At 38.4% G+C, this 20,904-nt stretch overlaps 1 protein-coding gene across 1 annotated transcript; it reads right to left on the bottom strand.

The window, feature by feature from the left end:
* Positions 1-5,760: 5,760 nt before the first annotated feature.
* Positions 5,761-20,903, bottom strand: PTCD2 (pentatricopeptide repeat domain 2). Its single transcript, XM_066180723.1, has 10 exons — positions 20,759-20,903; positions 18,321-18,413; positions 15,848-15,977; positions 14,939-15,056; positions 14,429-14,507; positions 13,217-13,308; positions 10,335-10,448; positions 8,813-8,887; positions 7,949-8,062; positions 5,761-6,069 (listed from the first exon to the last, which is right to left on the bottom strand). Exons 1-10 carry the CDS (start codon positions 20,862-20,864, stop codon positions 5,845-5,847), a joined length of 1,146 nt encoding a protein of 381 aa, XP_066036820.1. The 5' UTR covers positions 20,865-20,903; the 3' UTR covers positions 5,761-5,844.
* Position 20,904: the final 1 nt, after the last annotated feature.

Here is a 20,904-nt window from a genome sequence, read left to right as displayed (position 1 = left end):
GTGTAGTTTGAATAGAAGTGTGTGATATCACGTGGTGGAAAACTTAGAGTTTAAGGTTTTAGAATACAGTAATATGTATGTATAAAGCAAGATGGAGGTTTTAGGGCAGAAGTTAGTCCCTTTTAACCTTCTTCTTCATGGGTTTAGGTGGTATTTTGTAATTGGATAGAAAAGTCCTCGTTGTGGGCCATGGGTGGTTGGTTATTGGGTTAAAAATAAAAATAATTTAGATGTCATTTCTCAATTGGACTGTTTCTACTTAGAAGGCCTTGCAGAGAGATAGATAGGGCTCCATTTTTACTTTGCTAGCTAGAAGTGCTGTAGAACTCACAGCCTGTGAGACTGTAATAGAGATAAGAATTAATAAACATCTGAGTCCGAAGAAGAAATACTGTCTCGAGCATTTAATCCCAGCTCTGGCAAAAAGAAGATAAAAGGAGACATCCCTGTGCTCATCTGTCCTCTGATCCTCACCCAAAAGCTCTCTATTCACTCATCACCTGTCCCAAGGCAAAATCCATGCACCTGCTTTGTACAGAACTCAGTCTCTCCTCTCTCCCATCCTCATCCACCCAGTCTTTTCTGCATCTCTCCACTGCAGCACTGCAGTCATGAGAGCTATCCCACCACATCACCACAATCCTAACAAGGTCTTAGATCTACAGTTGTGTGAACACAATCCTCCTGCATATTCCTTATGCTCACAGATTTGTGCACAAGCATTCGAGATGGGTCTCTCCATGTCATAGCAACCCTTCCTGGCTACCCTCACTAGGCTGGGAAGCTTGTTTGCAAAGACCCCCTTTGTCAAGCATACCCCAACCCAACCACCAGTTCTTGCTGTGACTGTGCTCACAGAAGCCAAAGGCCGATCTGCGGGACCAGCCATGCAGCCAAGCTTCAACACCCTGTCACACTCAGTCCGCTCAGACTTTTCCCTCTCTCCTGGTCAGGCTCTGACAGACATCATCTGTTCCACCTGCCCTTTACCCTCCTCTCACGTGTTGCCATCCTTAATGCACTCCAGGTTGCTCTCTGCAGCATTGTGGGAAGATCAGCAAAGGGTAAAAATCCAAAAGATAAACAAGCCAGGGCAGCACCTCCACACATTCCGGACTGGCTGCTGGATTACTGCCTTTGCCTCCATAGGAAGGAGTCTCCTTTAACTAACAAGAGGGCTTTTATCCTTCATGCAGACACAAGCTTCAGGCCAAGTTGACTTTGATCCCATATATCTGATCTGTGCACATGGTCCCTAACTCAACTTCCCTCTAACATCAGTGTTCCTGCATTTATTTTGAGTGGCTGCTTGGCACAAGAACTTCGAAGCTGACTTTACTTACTGCTACAGAAGGGTACCATACACAAGGGTTTGTAGTTAGAGCATGTGTACTTGGAAAAAACCAGCATCTCTGCTTGGGGAGTTGAAGTCAGACTATCTCAGTTTTTAGTGCACATGCTGCTGAATTATTAGGAGATCCAGACAAATGCATAAAGTCTCAACAAAAGGCCCTGAAGGTCTACAGCCAGGTGTCTTCAACAGCACAAGCAAAGATAGGTAAGAAAACAGCACTACACTTCACATTACAAAACATGGGACTGGTAGTACCAGTAGCAGTTTTGTGTCTCCCTTGTTTATCTTGTTGCTCAAATTTATCATTCTGATGAAAAGGAAATGAAAAGGTAGCCTGCGAGTAGGCAACCAGACATTTGCTGAGTTCAAAATGCTGTTTATATGCAACAGGTTAAAAGAAACGGAAGATGAAAGTGGTGAATGACAACTTCTTCTAAAAACTTACTCTAAGGAGAATGTGACAGTAGAAGGGCATGCAAGGACCCAAAACAGATGTAGTTTAAAAACAAACAAGCTTCTTATTTCAAAATCAAAATATTTCAGAAGGATTCAAACCTGAGTCAACTTTGAAAGAAAGCCCAAAAGAAAAACAAAGTTGTGTATCCTTAGAGCTATGTATGGTAGGTCTGCCTGCTTTCTATACCGCTGCAAACTTCTAACCAATCTTTGTTTCATGTTATTTAAACTTGTCTGGAAGGTTCATTAAATATGTAAATGGTCCTCTTGAGGACTGAAAGCATTACTGAGCTCTTCTGCAATGACTAAGCCTTTCACCTTCCTTTTTATTGCGTTGAAGAAGAAAATTAACTTGAGAGAAGCACAAAAGAAGGTGAACCCTCCTGTCAATACCTGTCTTCCCAAACCAAGACACCTCCTCACCCAGACTCAAGATGTTTGTGGAAAGAAATACGAAAAACAACAAAGTATTAACTCATGGAGAAAGCAGAAGCATCCACAGCAGAGGAATGTCAGTCCTTTGAAGACTGCACACAATCCAGAACCTTTCTGGATGTAAAAATGAATGCTTTTAAAATTCAAGTCAGATAAGGGGTCCAACTTTCTCTTAAAGGTAAGAATTTATAATTGTCATTGATGTACAAGAAGCAACATCAACAGCCTGTCATCTAGATCATTGATTAGGATTTCCACAGAATACTGTAAACACTGTGCTGTGATCATTGACACAAGTTATTTCAATGAATGCTCTAAGTTACAAAGTGCAGTGAATCTCTAGGTTTGCAGTCATCACCAACCATTAATAACAATTTGAGGCAGCTTTCTGTTGTCTGAATTTCCCATTTTGAGATAGCACACATTAAACATAGGCCAAACCATTCGTTCTGCCCCGCCCTTACATTAGTGACACTGCAGGCCATTCCTGGAAATAATGTTGGCAGGAGAGTATGGTCAAGAAACGCCACCTGCTGTCTCCTGGATCACTGCTCCAAAAGGCTGCTGCAGTGCAAGGACATGCACAAACCCCACGTTCCATTTTACTGGAAGAACATTTGAGTATGATAAAGAGCAATCCCTTTTCACACAATACCCCAAAGAGCTCACCACAGCTATTTACAACACATAAAATTTTAAGCAGCACTTCCTACAGAATTTCTTGCTGTAAAACCTAGAGAAAAAAAAATGCAGCTATTCACTTTGAAATGTAAATGCCTTGGGGTTTTTTTTTCAGATTGAAAAAAAAAAGTTAATTGATTTTAAGAATATTGACTTAAATATTGAGTTAAAGATTCATCATTGATGAAAACTGAGTATCAATTGCACTAACAATGCACATCCTATTCTCTGAGGCTGTTTCCAGGAGAGGCGTCTAGCACCTCAGCCCTTGACATTCCATCCACTCTAATCCAGCAAAACCCCTAAGTATTTGCTTATCTTTAGATAAGTTTGGGTTCCTGATCTTGGGTGCTGCGATACCAGGAGTCAACATCACCTAAGCACATTCAGCAAAGCATCAGACTGAAGACTCTTCAACACAAAAGCCAGTGTGCTTAGAATCTTGATGCGCCGAAAGATTAATCCATAAATATCACCTAAATCCAAGATTACCCAAGTGACAGCCTCTGGGACTCGTATGACACAAATTAGACTTAGCTGGAAATCAGCTGCATAAATATTAGAACTTGCTTATCTCCCCCAGCTTTTTTTTTCCCTAAGGGAAAATGTTAGCAGCCTTCTACAACACTTCTAGAGCAACAGACAATATTCTAATTTTAATAGTCTGAATTTTGCATGTGTTTCTTTGAACCTATCCTTTAATCTTAAGTCCCTGCTTTCTTCTACAGAAGTACTGTTAGTTAAGTGCATCTCCTTTTCTTCTCAAGACAAAGATGTTACTTCTTTAATAAAAAATCAACTTAGTACTCTAGAGTAAATAAACCTCAAAAAAACAGTCAAGAGAAAAAAGAATGGAAAACAGCAAGTATAGTGACAATTTTAATAGAAGTTATGATTACTTCAGTGGCAGGTAGGATACAGCCTTAGATAGGAACATAAGCAATTCTGATTAGAATAAACAAGCACACATGCACAGTCCTAGGATGCAACAACTTCTTGCCATTACTGCAAGTTCTAAAGTGTCAAGGTAGGAAATTAAACAGAACTGACCTTATATATCTGCTATGTAAGACTATATGGGTCAAACTGTCTTTGATGGCCTCTAAAAATGTGGCATCTATATACTTTTTACACCGAACAGTTGTCCTGATTGTACTTAACAACATCAGATGGTTTTCCTGTCCATACAAACAGAGTAAACTGAATAGTAATTAATTCCTAGTAATTTTTTTGCCACTAATCGTTTCCACACTGCAAGCAGCCTTTACGAATCTCATATCAAATTTATTTGTGGAAAAAAGATTGGGAATTTCTCAAAGGTCCACACAGTATTGGAAATGTTGAAAGAATTTTCAACGAAGGGAAAATTACGTGTGGAATTACATACTACAAAATATTACAGAAAAAGTAGTAGCTGTGTTCTGAGATTAATATATGTAGTACTTCAATCTATGTCATCAATCATAAAAAGGGTACACATGATTCATAGAAATGCGATACACACTTCAAATTATTCTTCACTTGCATGAAATTCCATCTACTTTGTAAAAGTTTTTGTACATAAATATCAACAGGACACAATGTGACAAAATAAATAAGTTACGGAGTTAGAGCTTCAGAAGGAAACATCCCACTGCCTGTAGTGACATTGGTTTTGAAGCATGGATGGGTTCTTGTTTCTTGGGTGTCTCGCTGGCTTCACTGATATAGATGCAGATATTTTTTCACAGAAAATATATGCTGAGTTCTGACATTCGCTTGAGTGGAGCAGAGACAAAATAAATAAACAGAAGGGAGAGGAGAGATAATGCAGCTCAACTTGGCAAGTACCAGCTGAGTTCTACCGAGTCTTGTGCTCACAAGACCGCCAAGTTCCCTTATCAACATGTTCATCATTTCACATACAAAGGCACCCAAAGGCACAGGAATGCTAGCCAAGGTATATCTGTTTCCAATTCTTTCTATTCTGAATGGTGAGTGAGTTCAGATTCTTGGGCATACAGGATTCACAGACAGAAACTGCTTTTTATTGCTACAGTCAAAGCACATTTGATCTAGGGTCATTAAAGCTGGACAAAGTGAAGCTTCTTTGTACTTTTTCTTCAATCAAAAAAGAGGGTAAACTATGCAGATGGTGTAATTATAGCTGAAAATGTGATCATAATTGCTCTAAGAAGTTTTTTATAACTCAGTAGCAAATTTGCATCAAGATTGGCTTATCCTAGGAATCTTAGCATCAGAAAATTAGAAAGAAGCAATTTGTGAAGTCATTCACTCTGAGAGTGACTTTTGATCAGGAATCTCATTTAAGTGAGAAAGCAATCTCTTTACCATGCTAATTCCCATGGCATTTCCATGATCCCAGCTGATATAAAAAAATTACTAATATATTTCTTTAAGAGAAAAAGATATTAAAGTGAACAAAAGATGCTTGCTTCCCCCTGATTCTCTTGAGATCTACAGACCAGGAATTAACAGTGCAAGCACTTCCATGCTCTTTTATCTGGACTCTTGCCTGCCTCTATCCTTTCAGTCAGAACATTATATTTGATGAAGACCAAATTTTCTTCTCATGAACCACAGAAATAAGGTCAGATACTCATATCACTTTGCCTGCTTTGCTCAGTTCCATCCATTCACTTCCAGAATATTTAGCACAGGAAAATCCTGATACAAGGGCCTAAGGGAAAACCTTTCTATCACTTCCATTTCTGAACAACACAAAAACACCCACTGTTGCGGCTTGTTTTTAGGATCAAAATTGAAAAACAGAAGCTACATGATCTGTATTTAAAATGAAATTTTATACAAACAACTTAAAACCGCTCACTGTGTAAAAAGGGGAAAGACATTTTATTTGAACTTGGATTATAAGAGATGCTATGAGCAGTTAGTTCAGTTTGGCATCAAATACTGAACTATTTTAACAACAGATTTGACCAAAGTGGATTAGCACCCCGATAGCCCAATTGTTTCTGATTCAAAAGCTTTGCAGTGATCTTCTTTGAACTAGGAATCTGGAAAAGCATGTCTTCCAGTGTGCACATGGTTATCCGTCCTGAAGCTTGTAGTTTGGTATAAATATTTCCTAATTTGACAGAAAGGTCAGGGTTCTCTTCCATCTTTTCCTTGACTGTAGCCAGCTAAGGAAGAGAAAATGTCATATTGTTACAGTTCAGCAAGTGGAGTTCTCATTCTACCACCACACCGAAGAAAAGCAGTAACTTATAGTAAAAAAAAAAAGGACACAGTGTAAGATAGGCAGCTAAGGCAATGACTCATAAGATGAGGATTTTATGAAGTGTACAATATGCATCACCACAAAATGGTGGAAAAGCACTGGTTATCTACTAAAGAGACTTCATTAGATTTAAAACTTCCTTGAGGTTGTACAATCCTATTTTCAGTCCTAGTACAGACAAACACAATTAGTTTCTATTTAAATCCAGGAAACATAATTGCTTCCTGGAATCTACTTTCCAGATCAGCACAATTCTAATTATTATTATGTATCTTCATAAATGCACAGCACAGTACAAATCCATAAAATTCAAACTACAGAAGACTGAGAAGTTCTGTTTGCCATACTCAAGAGTATGAGTTGAAGTGTTAAGTAAATCCCTTAAAAATATTATTATCAATAAACTTCTGTGGAAGGGGACAGTTAGGATTAATGCTTAGGCTTCTTACGGCAGCTAAAAATTTTCCAAACAAAGTCAAAATACAACACTAATGTATGCAACATTTATTGCAATGACTTTTTAAATGAAGTGCTGCTTAAAGAATTTCTTTTCAATATAGTAATTAATATATATGGGCTATGTTTTGAAAGGCTGGCATTCCCCTTCTCCTAATACTTATTATTTCGCATATTAGTTATTAATTTTGTTTAACAGGCAGCAGTGCAAGACTAAGTATTTAATTACTAACACAGTCTTAAATGTCTAGTTTTACTGGCATGTCCAAAACGAATATAATAAATAAGCTTCAGGAAAATCAGCAGCAATGCTGACAAACTGAGAAGGGCTACATATATGCTCTGAAGGAAGCCTTCTTATTGTTCAAGACTTTAAGAAAAAGTTTTCACAGTAAAATATAGTTAAATAGCAAAAGCTGGTATTTCCCATGTAACACTTCCCTGTATGGCATCACAGGTCTTTCATATATTACTAACCTAACAACATTGCTGTTACCAGAAATTTTGTTCTCATTTCATATGAAATGAAAACAGCATAGGAGGCAAGGGATTAAATCATTTAATGCCACTAGAGAAAGTGTCATCTACATTCAGATGAAATATGAGCTTCTAGAAGCAAGATCCACAATAAAAGTTAAGTGAACAGCTAAGTGTTTTGTCCAAGAGCAGAGGAAGCCAGCCAGCTGCTTTGGCATTGTAATGCATCAGAATCCAAACAACCACGGCAGGGCAAATTCAGGCACCTGCAGCTGTGTAGGTGAACTGATACAGTTTAGCACATGGCCAGAGTGTTATGAGCCAGGTGTAAATGTGTCTATCTCTGAGGGTCCAGCCCTTGCAGATCAGCCTAAAATAAGCTTGGTGAGACCACTCTTCAGAGCCGTTTTGTAAAGCAAAAGGTTTAATAAATGAAAAATAACAAACGTTACAGAAAACAAAAGAAAAGCCGACCAGAGGTGCCTGAGAAAACCTCTGACACCCTGCTAGAAACACTCCAAAAAGCCCCTTAGTTCCTTTATGCTCCTTCCTAAATACTTAATGCTTTAGGAGGGACAATTTGGCTTGCTGCCAATAGGGAGAGGTACAGGATTTGAAGAACAGTGACAAGGTCCAAGAGGTGCTTCTCTCGGCACTGAGCCAGTTACTGTCAGAAGGACATGGAAAGTTCTAGGTAAACTTCCTAAAATGTCTAGAGGTGAACTGAAACCCCTTTCCTTGTATAGGAGGAACACTGGCTGGGGGTGTGGGGTGCATGCCAACAGTGAACCACCATTGCCATGGCTCAGCCCTGTACCAGGAACATTCTCTCATCACTGTGTACTCACCACCTGCTCAGAAAACTCTGTTCTTTTCACAAAGGGAGGAGTATCTACTTCCACTGCTGCCTCTAATGTATTTATTACTTCTTTTAGCAAACCAGATCTGAGCTGGACAAGGACCTTAAAAATAAAATAAGAACACACCAAGCAAATAGTAGATATCATAAGAAGGCGAATCTTTACAAAAGTGTTCCAGGAAGACATGAAGCAAAGCAGGGCAAAATACATTACCAGATGGTGCACTGAGAAAAATCTATCCATTGCAAAGAAAGAGATGGAATAATCCATTTCCTTAAATGTTTGGGCTTTTTTACCAGCTGGGACCTTGAAATGAAGGGTGAGGCTGGAGGTAGAGCTCCTCTGATGGAGTTGCACTACCTGCTCTTGAATAAAGTAGTTTTTACCATGGTTTAGAGGTCACTTACATGGCACAGGCAGACTTTCTCTCAGATTATACACATGCTCAACTAAAGAAAAAAATTGTTGCGTGTACACATGTGGATATGATTTATAGGGCTGAAGGAGGCCTGAAGCGGGCAGAGTGTTTACTCAGAGCTAGGTTTTTAAATCTTCTGGAGCTAGAAAACAAAAATCATAACCAGAAATTGTTCATGCGTCCATGCTCACAGATGTAGGATTTACATTCCCACCTATGGTAGGAAGTAATTTTAAAAAGTGAGTGGAGATTGAGTTCAGAATGTAAGTCATCCAACTGACAGAAATTGTCTGTTGGCTCACAACAAGCTCAGCAACACCACCAACACAGGCCTGTGCTAGTAAGAGGCTGGTCCTCTGTTACTTTGCACTTGGGAGTTTATTGGCCAGTGTAGCATACTCTGCAAGATTTTAATACAAGACAAGCATACTTACTTTAAGATTATTGTATAGTTTGTTCTCTGTTCTCATTATCTGGGAACAATAAAATTTGGCTTGTGCTACATCGTTCTGGGAAGGAATCATAAACAATAAAAAATAGTCATAGATGTGTGTCAAAAACTTGCTCAACAAAATAAAAACAACAGTCCTTCACAACTTTTCAATAAATCACAAAGCAGCATCTAGAACCCCTTTACCAAAACCCATAGACACAAAACAGCACCCAGCTTGCAAAGGGATTAACCCATGCTGGAGTTCCCATGTCATCTGGCTCTTTATCACTCTGTGTGTACCTGTCACATGTAACCACCATTAAGCATGAGATCACCTAGAAGATGGAAGGTTTACACATATGCTCAGTTCAACACATGTCAGAGTAATGAAGTGCAGCATATGTTATTCTGTATGTTTATCCTGCCCAGTCCTTCTAACCTTTTGGACATACACACTTACAGCACTGTATCTGTGTCATCAATTGATTTGTATAGACAGTAAATGTTACACTGACATTTACTAGACCAAGCAACGCTACTTGGGATCAAGAAACATCTTACTTACAGCAAGAAGCGCTGTCAAAATTCATTCAGCTTAAGGAACAATTAAATGTAATGTGGAGCACTATTCCATTTGCAAAACAAGAATTTTATCATGTCATTGTACACATGAATAAATTTATTCCAATGATGCTATTTTTCAGTGTCTGCATTCACAGAGACAAAGGAAAAAAGACCCCAGAGTGCATAGAAACATTTAACAATTCTATTCTATTAATTCAAATTTGTGAGTAAGACCAAATTTATAGCACTTCCAGCGTCCATGACCTCTGTTTTAACGTGGAACAGAGAAGGTTCAGGACATACCCAACCTGTTTACACAAATTAATGGCAGAGGAAATCCGAACTTTATTCCAAACTTTAGAATTTCCTAACAGTTATTCTCCTGCTCCATTTTTCAGCCTGTGCTGCCTTAGAGCCTCTTCATATCAGTACTTCGGCATATGAGGTATAGCAAAACCTCCCCGTGCACCAGCATGTTATGGAGAAGGTCCACCTCCCTGGCAGTAGGGAAAAACACATCAAAGCCTTTGAGTCTGCCTCCCAAGACAAACATTTAAAAGAGATGATTGTGCAAATACTTTAAATTATCATTTAAACTCTATTTAAAGGAAATTACCACTAGTAACAGCAGTATCCGCAGGACTAGATCCATGGTGACACCCAACCTGTTGGCCTAATTCTATAATTTTTTAATATCCTAGATGGTACTGTCACAAAATACTTGTGCATTAGACTCAAGACATATATTTAGATTTAGAAATGTCCATATTCAATTTGTGTGAGTGCTGTTTACAATGCTACCATTTCAGTAGCCTAAAATTCCAATACTTGAAACTTTTACATAGTTATGCTTTCTCCATCTCGATGATAGTTTCCTTTCACATCCATCTAAAACAAAACTAGAGAGTATCTCTCTCCCTACACAGACCCAGGCACAACCAGAAACAAAGAGTCTGTACCTGCTTGAGAGCAGTGGCCATTGCAAAGCAGTATGCTCGCAGTGGTAACGTGTCCCCTTTCAGCTGTGCCTCTTCAAGCAGCCTCGCAGAGATTTTGGAAGACTCTGGATTGCCCTGCACAGAAATAACAGAGGAAGTTGTGCTTGTTATTCTGGTTACCTGAAAGGACTATAAGCACCTGCAATCATATTTAGGAGGTATTCAGAAGTCAACATACTGTACAGTGACAAAGGCAACATGTATCTGAACACAAGCAAGCAGCACTTTTTGAGAAACACAACAGCAAAACATGATTATTTGAAGTGACAGAGATCACAGGAGAGTAAAAAAGACTAATTTAACATTATATCATTATATAAATATATATATATATATACACACATATATAGTATTATATACTTTTATATATATAAATAACTTATTTAACTATTATTTTAACAACTACACCTTGTTGTAACTACACTTGGGCTTCTGCAACAGATGAAACAGCCACAGCAGTACACTAAACAAATAGACATTTCCATTTCCACTTTCAAATAATTTCTAAATCAGGAAGGAAGATTAACTTTTGTTGTTACTTTATTCTAAAAGATACATTAGATAGTTACTGAAAATCAAAATTTTCTAAGCTTTGAACTATTAAGTACCATTCCACTAAAGAAATCTGTGTAAATGCGAATTGAAAATTCAGCCATTTTTAACCTCTCTTAAGGATTAATTCTTGGGAAATGTTTTCAATGTGTATATTCTAATATTACAGCTTAGACATTTGCCTTTTTCCAACACAGAAGGCTTATATTATTGTTGGGAATTTTCAACAGGCAATAGTAAAAGGCAATGAGTTTAGCTGTGTGCTACCTCTCAAACTATCAACTCTCCAAACCAGTGCTGCTAACACTGAAAGTTGCTAGTGGAACCGACTGGACCCCAAATAAAATAGTATCTGTCAAAACTAAAAGCTGGCAACAGGAAGGTTTTGTAACAATTGGTACCACCAATATGGATAAGAGTCCTCAGATTTGGTGCTGATTTCTGTTCCTAGTATTCAAAGTGTCATTCATGCAAAATATGGTTTAAAATATGTTCCTTGAAAATTTAGAAACACTTTGACCACCAGAAGATTGATTATTATTACATAAACACTTTGTTATATCAAAAGGCCTACAGCTCTTTCCTGCACTAAAAGAAAAACCATCTGTTACCTCAGAGTATGGCACTGCATTACAGTGACTTAAACCATTCCAGAAGTGTTTTAGAGTTGACCTCAAAAATACCTCTGTGCAAAGATTAAACATTAATTCCTTTGTTTATCCAGTGGAAATAATCTGAGCTTTAAGATTTGTAAATTTTTCTGTATGGTCTCTGGCAAGGTTATTCAAAAGAAACCAAGAATGGTAAAAATCCAGCAAAGCTTTTAATGTTACCAGTACTGTTATTCCTATTTGAGTACTGCATCTTGAAGATACTTCAAGATTTTTTCTGACATGTCTTATCTTGCATCATGAGAAAAAGCAAGTTTGAGCTTCATGTTTTTTCCTCCTCCTCCTAAGAGATGAGTCAACAGATTAAGCTTTTAAAAGAGCTTCACCTAATCCTCTTTAGTGCAAAAAGGGTTACTACAGCTTATCCCCCCACTGATAGTATTTTATCTTAGTGAAAAAGCCCCACAATTTTACTGTGATTATTCAACCTAACCAGGTGATAGTGTAGAATCATCTCCCCCTCTCTTTTTATCAATAGTAATAATGGTTTGGATTCTTTATTGAAAACATATGTAGGGCCAGAAGTAGGGAACCTATTTGTACTGCACATGCCTTGGACCTTGGTGTTTCAACTGCAGGCCGTGTTAAAAAACTTGTAAAGATTTTAGGAAAGAAGCTACCTAAAGCAGACCTAAAGACAGCTTAATTAATTAGAACTGAGAATTCCAGAAAACCACATAAACTACTGCTGAGGTACCATTTTAGGCTAACTCCTGTTTATCACATATACACTCAGTTTCACTGTATAGTTAACTGAGAAACCTGAGGAAGTTTAGTCTAGTGGTATAATTTTTTTTTTTTCCCCCCCAGCTGGTGTCTTTATAAAAGATGAGGAAATAGAAGAAGAGTTTTCAAATGAGTTTGGGAAAGGTTCACATTAAAATTTCAAACTGCAGAACTGACTCAAATATGGAGAGGAACATTAAATAAAAAAGTTCTGGGATCTCCCTTTGCTATGAAAGGGAAACAGTTCTAAGGAAACATCCATAGAACTGATGTATTCTAGTTTCTTATCATGCTCATGCTCTTTTACTTTAAGCTAAACATACAGGTAAACATACAGGTGAGCTGCCTGTTTATCTAAAGGCATTTATGTTTCTTTTCTCCTTTCAGTTGTCCATTTTCATCAGGAGCTAGGGAACAGATTATAACTCTACTCCTTGTCAAATTTGTGTTCAACTGCAGCAATGGTTCAAGACTGCTTGTAGAGGGATGGGAGAAATGGATGGGGGATGTCTGGCAAACAGAACATATCATGTACATGCCTTAAGGAAATGAGACTGTAAAACCAACACTGAGGCTGAAGCAGAGTATCGTCTGAAGAGACGCAAACATCACAGAGAAAGAATACTCCAAGGTAATCAATGGCTGTACTAAATTTGTTCCTTAACGCTCATGTCCATGCAACTTTTTAGAGATTTCCTTTGTGACATTAATTTGTATGGGAAAAGATGTACGATGAAGCACCTTAAGACTTAAGATATGTTTAAAGTACTTGCACTAGATACAAAATCACGACGGGGAAAATACGGAAGCCCAAACAAAATCCAAAATTTAAAATCCAAAAAAAGGAAGAGATAGAGAAGGCATTTCAAACACTTTTTCATTCATAACACTTACCAGTTTATAGCATATTGCAACTGCAAGTAGATAGGTTTCTTTGTTGAAAGGTATCCCTTGTTTTTTCATTTCTACCAGAACCTCCAAGGCACCTATCAAAAACATATGAGTGTTACTCACTTCATAAATTTAAGGCTGTACCTCTCATAAATGAAAAGAAGAAACAATTCAATAAGGAATGAATTCAATCAGTTTATTTTAAAATATGCATGTAAACAGAAATCTGTTATTTGAAAAATTAAAAAAGTTTAATGCAGGGTCATTTGGATCTCTTTCAACTAAGCAAGGAGGTTTTCAGTTTACACTAGCACATGGCCTTATTGGTCTATTATTTTTATATGAAAATATAAAACTAAATTCGATATACTTGACAAAGCCACCCTCATTGTTCCTAACTGGCCAGAAAGCTTCCACCACTGTAGGCAAACTACACAGCATCTCCTCATTAACTCACATGGTCCATTCCACAGTGCTGCATTTAGGGGCTGATCTAGGTTTCTTTTACAGTGACTCAGTCTCAACTTTTAGGACAACTGCTGGACTTAAATTTGCTAGATGTTAAGAGACCAGCCATAATGTGTTCAACAAATACCAAATAAAAGGATTTTCTTGAAAAGCTTTAAGATTTTCTCATGGAAAGTCTTTTAAGTTAGGTCAGATGATTTCTCCTTGTCATCACAAAGGACAAAACTGATTTGAAGCACTGGACTCCTGCATTGCAGTAGCCACTCTGTGTAAGGACACAAGTAAGATAAACCAAGAAGAGAATATAGTCTGGTTTTGGAAAAAAGGTACTCTGACACAAATGAAGAATGAAGAAAAAAATTGTTGAGGAAAATAACATTCCAAAGCTCACATAAACCAGATTTTGAATAGAGAAGAAAAAATGCTACAGGAAATTATGAAGCAAATAAAAGTAACACTTTAATGAAGAGGGAGTGGAGAAAAAGCTCTCTTGGAGAACAACAGTTTTGTGGAACTTGAATGGTAAGAATTCTGTGGGAAGTATGAAACAAATAGACCCCTCCATTTTTATTACACACTACAGTGCAACTCATTCACATTTACAGTTATTTACATGATCTTTGGCCATCTAAAACCATAGCTAATCACCAAAAATATATATATATATATACACACACTCCCACATCCCACTTACAGTGAGAAGCATCCTCCCCAAAATTAATTTGCCTTAGCAAATACAGTACTTACTTTCAAAATGGCCCTTTTTAAACAACATAGTCATCAAAATATGGAATGATGTACTGTCTGAGAAAAAACCATGCAAATTCTGGAGAGGAAATAGAGCAAGCATAAAAAAAGTCAGGACAGTGAAGAGTCTTACTGTGCACAGTATTTAGCAGGTCTTCCTACTGGAAAAAGTCACATATTTACAAGTTCAGCATTAACTCTCTGGGTTCCCTGACTGTCTGTCTCACTGTCAAATGACATCTTAAATACCAGTGACTTTTTATGGTCAAAAGCTCACTAAAATAAAATAAAGTTACCAATCAAACTAACATTCAATTTCTTCTTAATTACTGTGTTAAAACAAAACACATGTAATCTGCACATCTGCATCAATGTCATAGACATCCTTGTTACTGCAACACATCTTCAAGTCTATCAGCTCATGCAAGGCTCATGTGTAGCATACCATCACTCATATTTGACTAAAAGTAAGAACAATATTTTTAATATATATCTATATAGGGGAATTACCTGATCCTTGATAAGTTCTACTGCTGGTCTTTCAAGGTCTAGCTCATAACACAGCCTCATAAAAAGTGGCCCAAATTTAAAATTATGTAAAGCTCTGATTCCATTCTGCTCATGGTACCTATGGCAAAGATTAAAAAATTAATCACATAAGGCATGGAACTTGCCAAGGGAGAACAGCTTTAAATAGACAGCAAGATCTGTAGGTGCAATGACAGAGGCACACTTTCCTAGCTGCACCAGCCAAAGATATATAAATAACAGGAAATCAATTTTGAGGAAAATTATTGTTTAGATCAAACAATTAAATTAACTGGTAACAAATAACCTCTTTTATTACCAATAAAGTAACCTTCATTGGATAAATAATAGAACAGGTCTTTGCCTTGAAAATTCTGAACTACTTTAGCTTCTATTCATGGAACAACAACAAATGAAGTTGCAGCAGTCTATTTTAGCAGCAGTACCTGCTAAAACACCTCAACAAAAAGAAAAAGCATTTCACTTTTTTCTGTATAGTCCCTATATCATATTTACTGGGAAAGCTTCCATTCACAAAACCTCCTGCTATTGACTACTATTTGCAGGCCAGTTTATAACCAGGCATGTCTTGGCTGGAATGTCCCAGAACACTTCTGCCTCTCAGCTGTGGAATAATTTTTCTGTCTGGTTCACCATACCATAGGACACCATTTTGCTCCCATGGCTTAACTCTTCTTTAACCTGAGAGTCTCTAAAAGGTTAGAAGATCCAAAGTATCTAAATAAAAATACAGCCTTAAATGAAGGGATTAACTATGCACATTGCAACTGAATTAGGGCAAGATTTCAACTGCAGATATAACCTGGGATGATCTAATAAAGGCAAAAAGATAAAGACAGAAAAGACTGTTACCTGGATTGTTAAAAATACCTGTAAATCACTTCTCTGGCTAGTTCCACATCAGATGAAGTCTGACATAAATGCAGCAAATTTTTTAATTCATTTCTGAAAATTATTCCGTTTTTCCTTAGTTTTTCCTTAATATTTTTAAAATATTGATCTGAAAACGAAACACATACAGCAGCAGTCTGTAGGCAATTCCATTACCTCAGTTACATACCTGGTACCTGAAACATGGAGACTCAATGAAGCAGAACTCTTGGGTTTTTTCACCAAGAAAACTGGATAAAACTTCTAACAGACAAGCATGCCAATGTGTCTCCATGAAGTCATGTCAGACTTAGAAAACCAAGGAGATGCTTACTGTGAACTTAATTTCACTATATATGTTAGCGAACATATCAGGTAATGCAAAAGTTTTAACAGAGAACAAAGTTTTGTGACATTTGATGTTCTTTTTCTAAAAAGCAAGCAAGCACACAAAACCATTCTCACTCAGCATTCAAACGACCATAAGAACTTCTACTCAACACTGTTCATACAGAGGACTTAAATTTCTTCACAGTTGATGAACACACAAAGACTTTCATACATAATCTATCCATTTCTTTCAATAGCCATAAACTTGGAGTTGCTACCCTTCTGCTCTAAAAGAGAGGGTTCTCTACCCAGTACATTTTCCTATGACAAAGCAAGCACAAAGACAAGTCCTTCAGTTGGCAATTTCAAGTCTGTGACTCAGATATGCACAAGGTTAAAATCACATATACCATGTGCAGCTCCATTCCTCTCATGGTGCTGTCAACATCTTGGGCAAATAAAAAAATAAATTAACTTTTTTGTAGCAGTTGCTGGGTCACTGCTCTTCCCAAGCTAGTAGCCAGCACAAGAGGTGCAAAGTAGGCAACCCAGAGAACAATATATATAGTTATATAATATAAATCTGTTGCAACATGGAAATACAAGTCCTTACTCAAGGCTGAGGTGCAGAATTGAAGTCTGTGAAGCTAAACAAATGCATATATACAAGCATGCATATTTAATGGCTGTGATGTGTTCAAAGGTGTGCAGAAATTTCACAAATATTTGGGATCTGACCTGTATTTACATTATTCTAGCTAACTGTATAACTACTGTAGCTAATAGCATAACTATTGTAACTACTGTAAAATAATTATAGTTAATACTTGCCTTATAACAACAATAATTAATAGCTATTTTATATTCTATTATTCTATTCTATTATTCTATATTATTCTATATATTATATTATTATATAAAAGCACTTACTACTGCTTTTCCCTAAACTTTCTAAATGAAGTTTATTACTAGCCATAATTACTTCTTTTCATCTTTCAAGTATAACATTAAACACTCAATCCAGAAGCTGTGCATATATGCAGACAAATAGGTGCTTGGAACAATGTTTTCACTAGTTTTCAAAGGATACAGTTTGCACAAAACCATCAAGTCAACTGTGATCTATAAAGCAAAATATTTGGCTTCTACTAACTTGCTTTAGTAGGAATGACTGGCCCACAGCACTAAATTCAACATTTCTCAAGTTCAGGATGAATAAACTACGAGTATATCATTATCCCAACAAAATATAACAATATTATGACTTACAACCGCACAACTTAAATTCTACTTAATATAGAAAAAACATCAGGATGATTTTACTTCCCTCTCTGTCCCAGCAGAGTGTTTTCTACAAAACTAGATCTGATTATTTTTCCCTTCTTGCCTTAAATTTAACTACAACCTTTGGAACAGTTGTCAAATTGTATCACTAGCATACCCATGAATGATAAACTAGGAGTTTTACCTTGCTTTGCTTAAATAATAAGGGCAGCTTTATATTTACATTTATATTTCTTAAAGAAAGGAATTTGTATATATTTTAAATAGCATGACAAAATCAGAAAAAATCCACTGATCCTGGTCCTACATTAATTTGGAAAACATTAATTTGTTTTTCATATTCTGAGTAGCATCTATCATTTGGAATGGAGTGTACAACTGAGAAATCATCTTGGGCAAAAATATCTAAAAAATATGCTAACAAAATTCAGGGAACAAATTTTAAAAAAAATTACTGTGAAAGCCTTTTTCTGGATAGTAAGGCAACTATGCAGCTTTGTATTAACTTTCTGGGATGATATTATACTTGAAGAAAGATTTGTAGAAACAGTTTTTTTGTATTATACTGTCCAACAAAGTTGGAAAAGTGAGGGGACAAACGTTTCAGTCATTTATGTAAATACCTTTTATACACGAAAGCTTCTCAACACATATTCTCAACACAACATAACTAATACTACATTTCATTCTACAAATCCTCAGATCTTCCAATAATGTTAAGTACAAAATATGTGCAAGAGAAAGACATAATTTGTTTCTTTAAATAAGGTCAATTGGTATCATATTGATATGACTTTGACTGTTTGTTTCCTAAAACTCATGCTAAAGTGGTGACTTATGAAATAAATGGTATGCATACCTTTGGTGCCATGAAGCTCATTTCTAATTGCCACTTTCATCTGCTGAAATTCCTGTAACTTTATATCTTCTTCTGTTAGCAGATACCGCTTCCCTGACATAAGAAAAAAAGAGGAAGGTTGAGTTATATGCTGTATTGTATGATTTAACTGTACAGAATCTGGCATGTAAGAATCCCTGACAACAGTGTGATGCCAGACCATTGGGATACGACACTAAAAAACAGATTGCAAAAACTGCAGTTACTCACATCACTGACAAAAGAACCCAAATAGTATGTCACAGCTTTCCAGAGCTTATGTGTACAAGGATGAAGAAGTATCTAGTTATTGGATATACAAAAGAAAAACTAAAGGCTTCATTCCTCTCCACTAAACCGAGGTACAAGAAGATTCTGCACGAAATTCCTGCCCCTCCTTTACAACTTTCTAAGGATTTGTCTTGTTTTCCTTTGTTTTCCACAACTCACTAGTAGCACAACTTGCTTCCCCCACAAGTGCTGTCCTTGCTATTATGAAATGAATCATTCTGGAAGCTCCAAATGCAGCAGGAAGACAAAAAAGCTTATTTTTTAACTTATAAAAACACAAGAAGTGTGTTATTTGGATTGCAGTAACCCTTGGGACATCTAATAATGTTCTGCAGACATCAGAGTTAAGAGAGTCACCAAGTCTAGAATGTCAAAATTAACTCTGGGTGCTGACTTGAACTGTACTGTGTTGCAAGCTGCTTTAAAACAAGCATCATGCAAAAGCTATCGACAAGATTTTGCTGTCACAAAAACAGGTGTCCAGAGGATTTTTATTCGCAACCAGTGACTTTGTAACAGAGAGTAACAATAACAGCTTACATTGTTACAATCTAATATTTTAGGGGTTCGGCTTCCAAAGGATTACTCGAAATGTGGAAGGACAAGAACAAGGATTGTACTGAGCTAGATCGTTTATTCTCACCCTGCATACACCTAGGAAAATGTAACTGGCCATGTAAATAAAACCACTTGTTTTCTAGGCAAGTGAAGCATGATAATGACACGCTTCATAAAACCGGAAGAAAAAAAATCCATTAAATGGCACATTTATCCATTAAATTTAATTGAAACAGTTCCAATGGGTAAACAAATACATTTTATTCAGCATGAAATTGACCTGTATTACACTGCCATTTCCCACCCACAGACCTCTGCTGGTCTGGCAGTGAAAGACCATCCTTGTCATGGGGCCTTCCAAAGCTGGTGCAGAAATCATGCTGGTGCCTGGGATGGGACACCCAGTGTCAACAGAGAAGAGTAGGGCAGCAACATTTTATCTTTCTTTAATTCAATTTGCTGAATTGTACTGCTTCCTTAGACTCATACCTTAGAGTGTCACCAAGGAAAAAGGAGAGAGATGGATATGAGAGCTGGCATGTGCAGGTGGTGCAGGCTATCCCAGAGAACTCAACCAACCAACCTGTTTAGCATCAGGCACACTGCAATCCTCTGTATGTCCAGCCCCTGAAGGGGATGGCCAGAGCACCACACAGAGAGGGGGGTCTCCACTCTCTGAGGGGCATCATAGAGATGCTACCTGAGCAAAACTTTCAGCACTGCTGGCACAGCAGGCCAGGAGCCCAGCCAGGGACTAGGCTGGGGAGCCCTCTGCCACATACCTCTTTTCCAGGCGCCCCTTTTTCCTTATCTCTGAATCCCAGGGTCTGGATAAAGCTGCCATCCTCCCAGAATAAATACACATTTATGAAGCTGCGTGTTTATTTGTTTGGTCGGTCTTTTTAAAAATGTCATATCCTGACAGCAGCAAGCAGGGGATATGCTGATTAACACTGACCTCTGGGGTCAGCACAGCTCTGGGGTCAGTGGGATCTTATTGCAACCTTTCAGTGGGGCCTACCAGACAGCTGTAATGGAACATGCACAAGGGCATGTAGTGTCAGGACACGTGGGAATCGCCTTCGACTAGAGTCAAAGGATAGGTTTAGGCAAGATACGAGGAAGAAATTCTTTACTGGGAGGGCGGTGAGACAGTGGAACAAGCTGCTCAGAGGAGCTGTGGATCTAGCATTCCTGGACATGCGGAGGGCCAGGCTGGACGGGGCTCTGAGCAATGTGGTCTAGTGAAAGGCGTCCCCATGGCACGGGGCTCGCAGTGAATGAAAGTTAAAGTCCCTTCCAACCCAGGCCATTGTGTGATCGCTTCACCGAATCTGTGACGCCGACTCTGCCCGCGGCGAAACTCTGCCGCACCAGCTCGGCCTGTGCACGGCAGCGCAAACCGAGAGGGGCATCCGCGCAGGAACTACAGCTCCCGTCAGGCACACAGCTGGCAGCGGCGGCGGGGCCTGCCGGGAGCTGTAGTACCCCGGTAGCTCCCCAGCCCACGGGCAGCCCCGCGCCCCGGCCGGCCATCCCGGCGCCCACCCCCGCCTCACAACCCGCGGTACCTGCGGTCGCGCAGCCCCAGCCGCCCGGGGCGGGCGGGCGGACCGCCGAGCGCCGCGCCGCCTCCCGCACGGCCCGCCCGGAGCCGCCCACCAGCAGCGCCGCCATCTCACGGCCGGGCCCGCGGGGCGGGGCGCCCGCAGCCTCC

This window comes from Chamaea fasciata, unplaced genomic scaffold (genome assembly GCF_029207755.1).
Source record: "Chamaea fasciata isolate MVZ Bird 193981 ecotype frontalis unplaced genomic scaffold, bChaFas1.0.hap1 SCAF_4, whole genome shotgun sequence".
NCBI classification, from domain to species: Eukaryota; Metazoa; Chordata; class Aves; order Passeriformes; family Sylviidae; genus Chamaea; species Chamaea fasciata.
This window is presented reverse-complemented; position numbering and strand designations above follow the sequence as displayed.

Bases quoted from the DNA above. Each gene is read 5' to 3' on its own strand.
- PTCD2 (XM_066180723.1), bottom strand. From the start codon at position 20,864: ATGGCGGCGCTGCTGGTGGGCGGCTCCGGGCGGGCCGTGCGGGAGGCG. The intron at 13,309-14,428 runs GTAAGTACTGTA...TGTTTTTGATAG, and splicing joins TAAAAAGGGCCATTTTGAAA to GTGCCTTGGAGGTTCTGGTA. The intron at 10,449-13,216 runs GTAAGTGTTATG...ATTTCTGTGCAG, and splicing joins TTGCAATATGCTATAAACTG to GGCAATCCAGAGTCTTCCAA.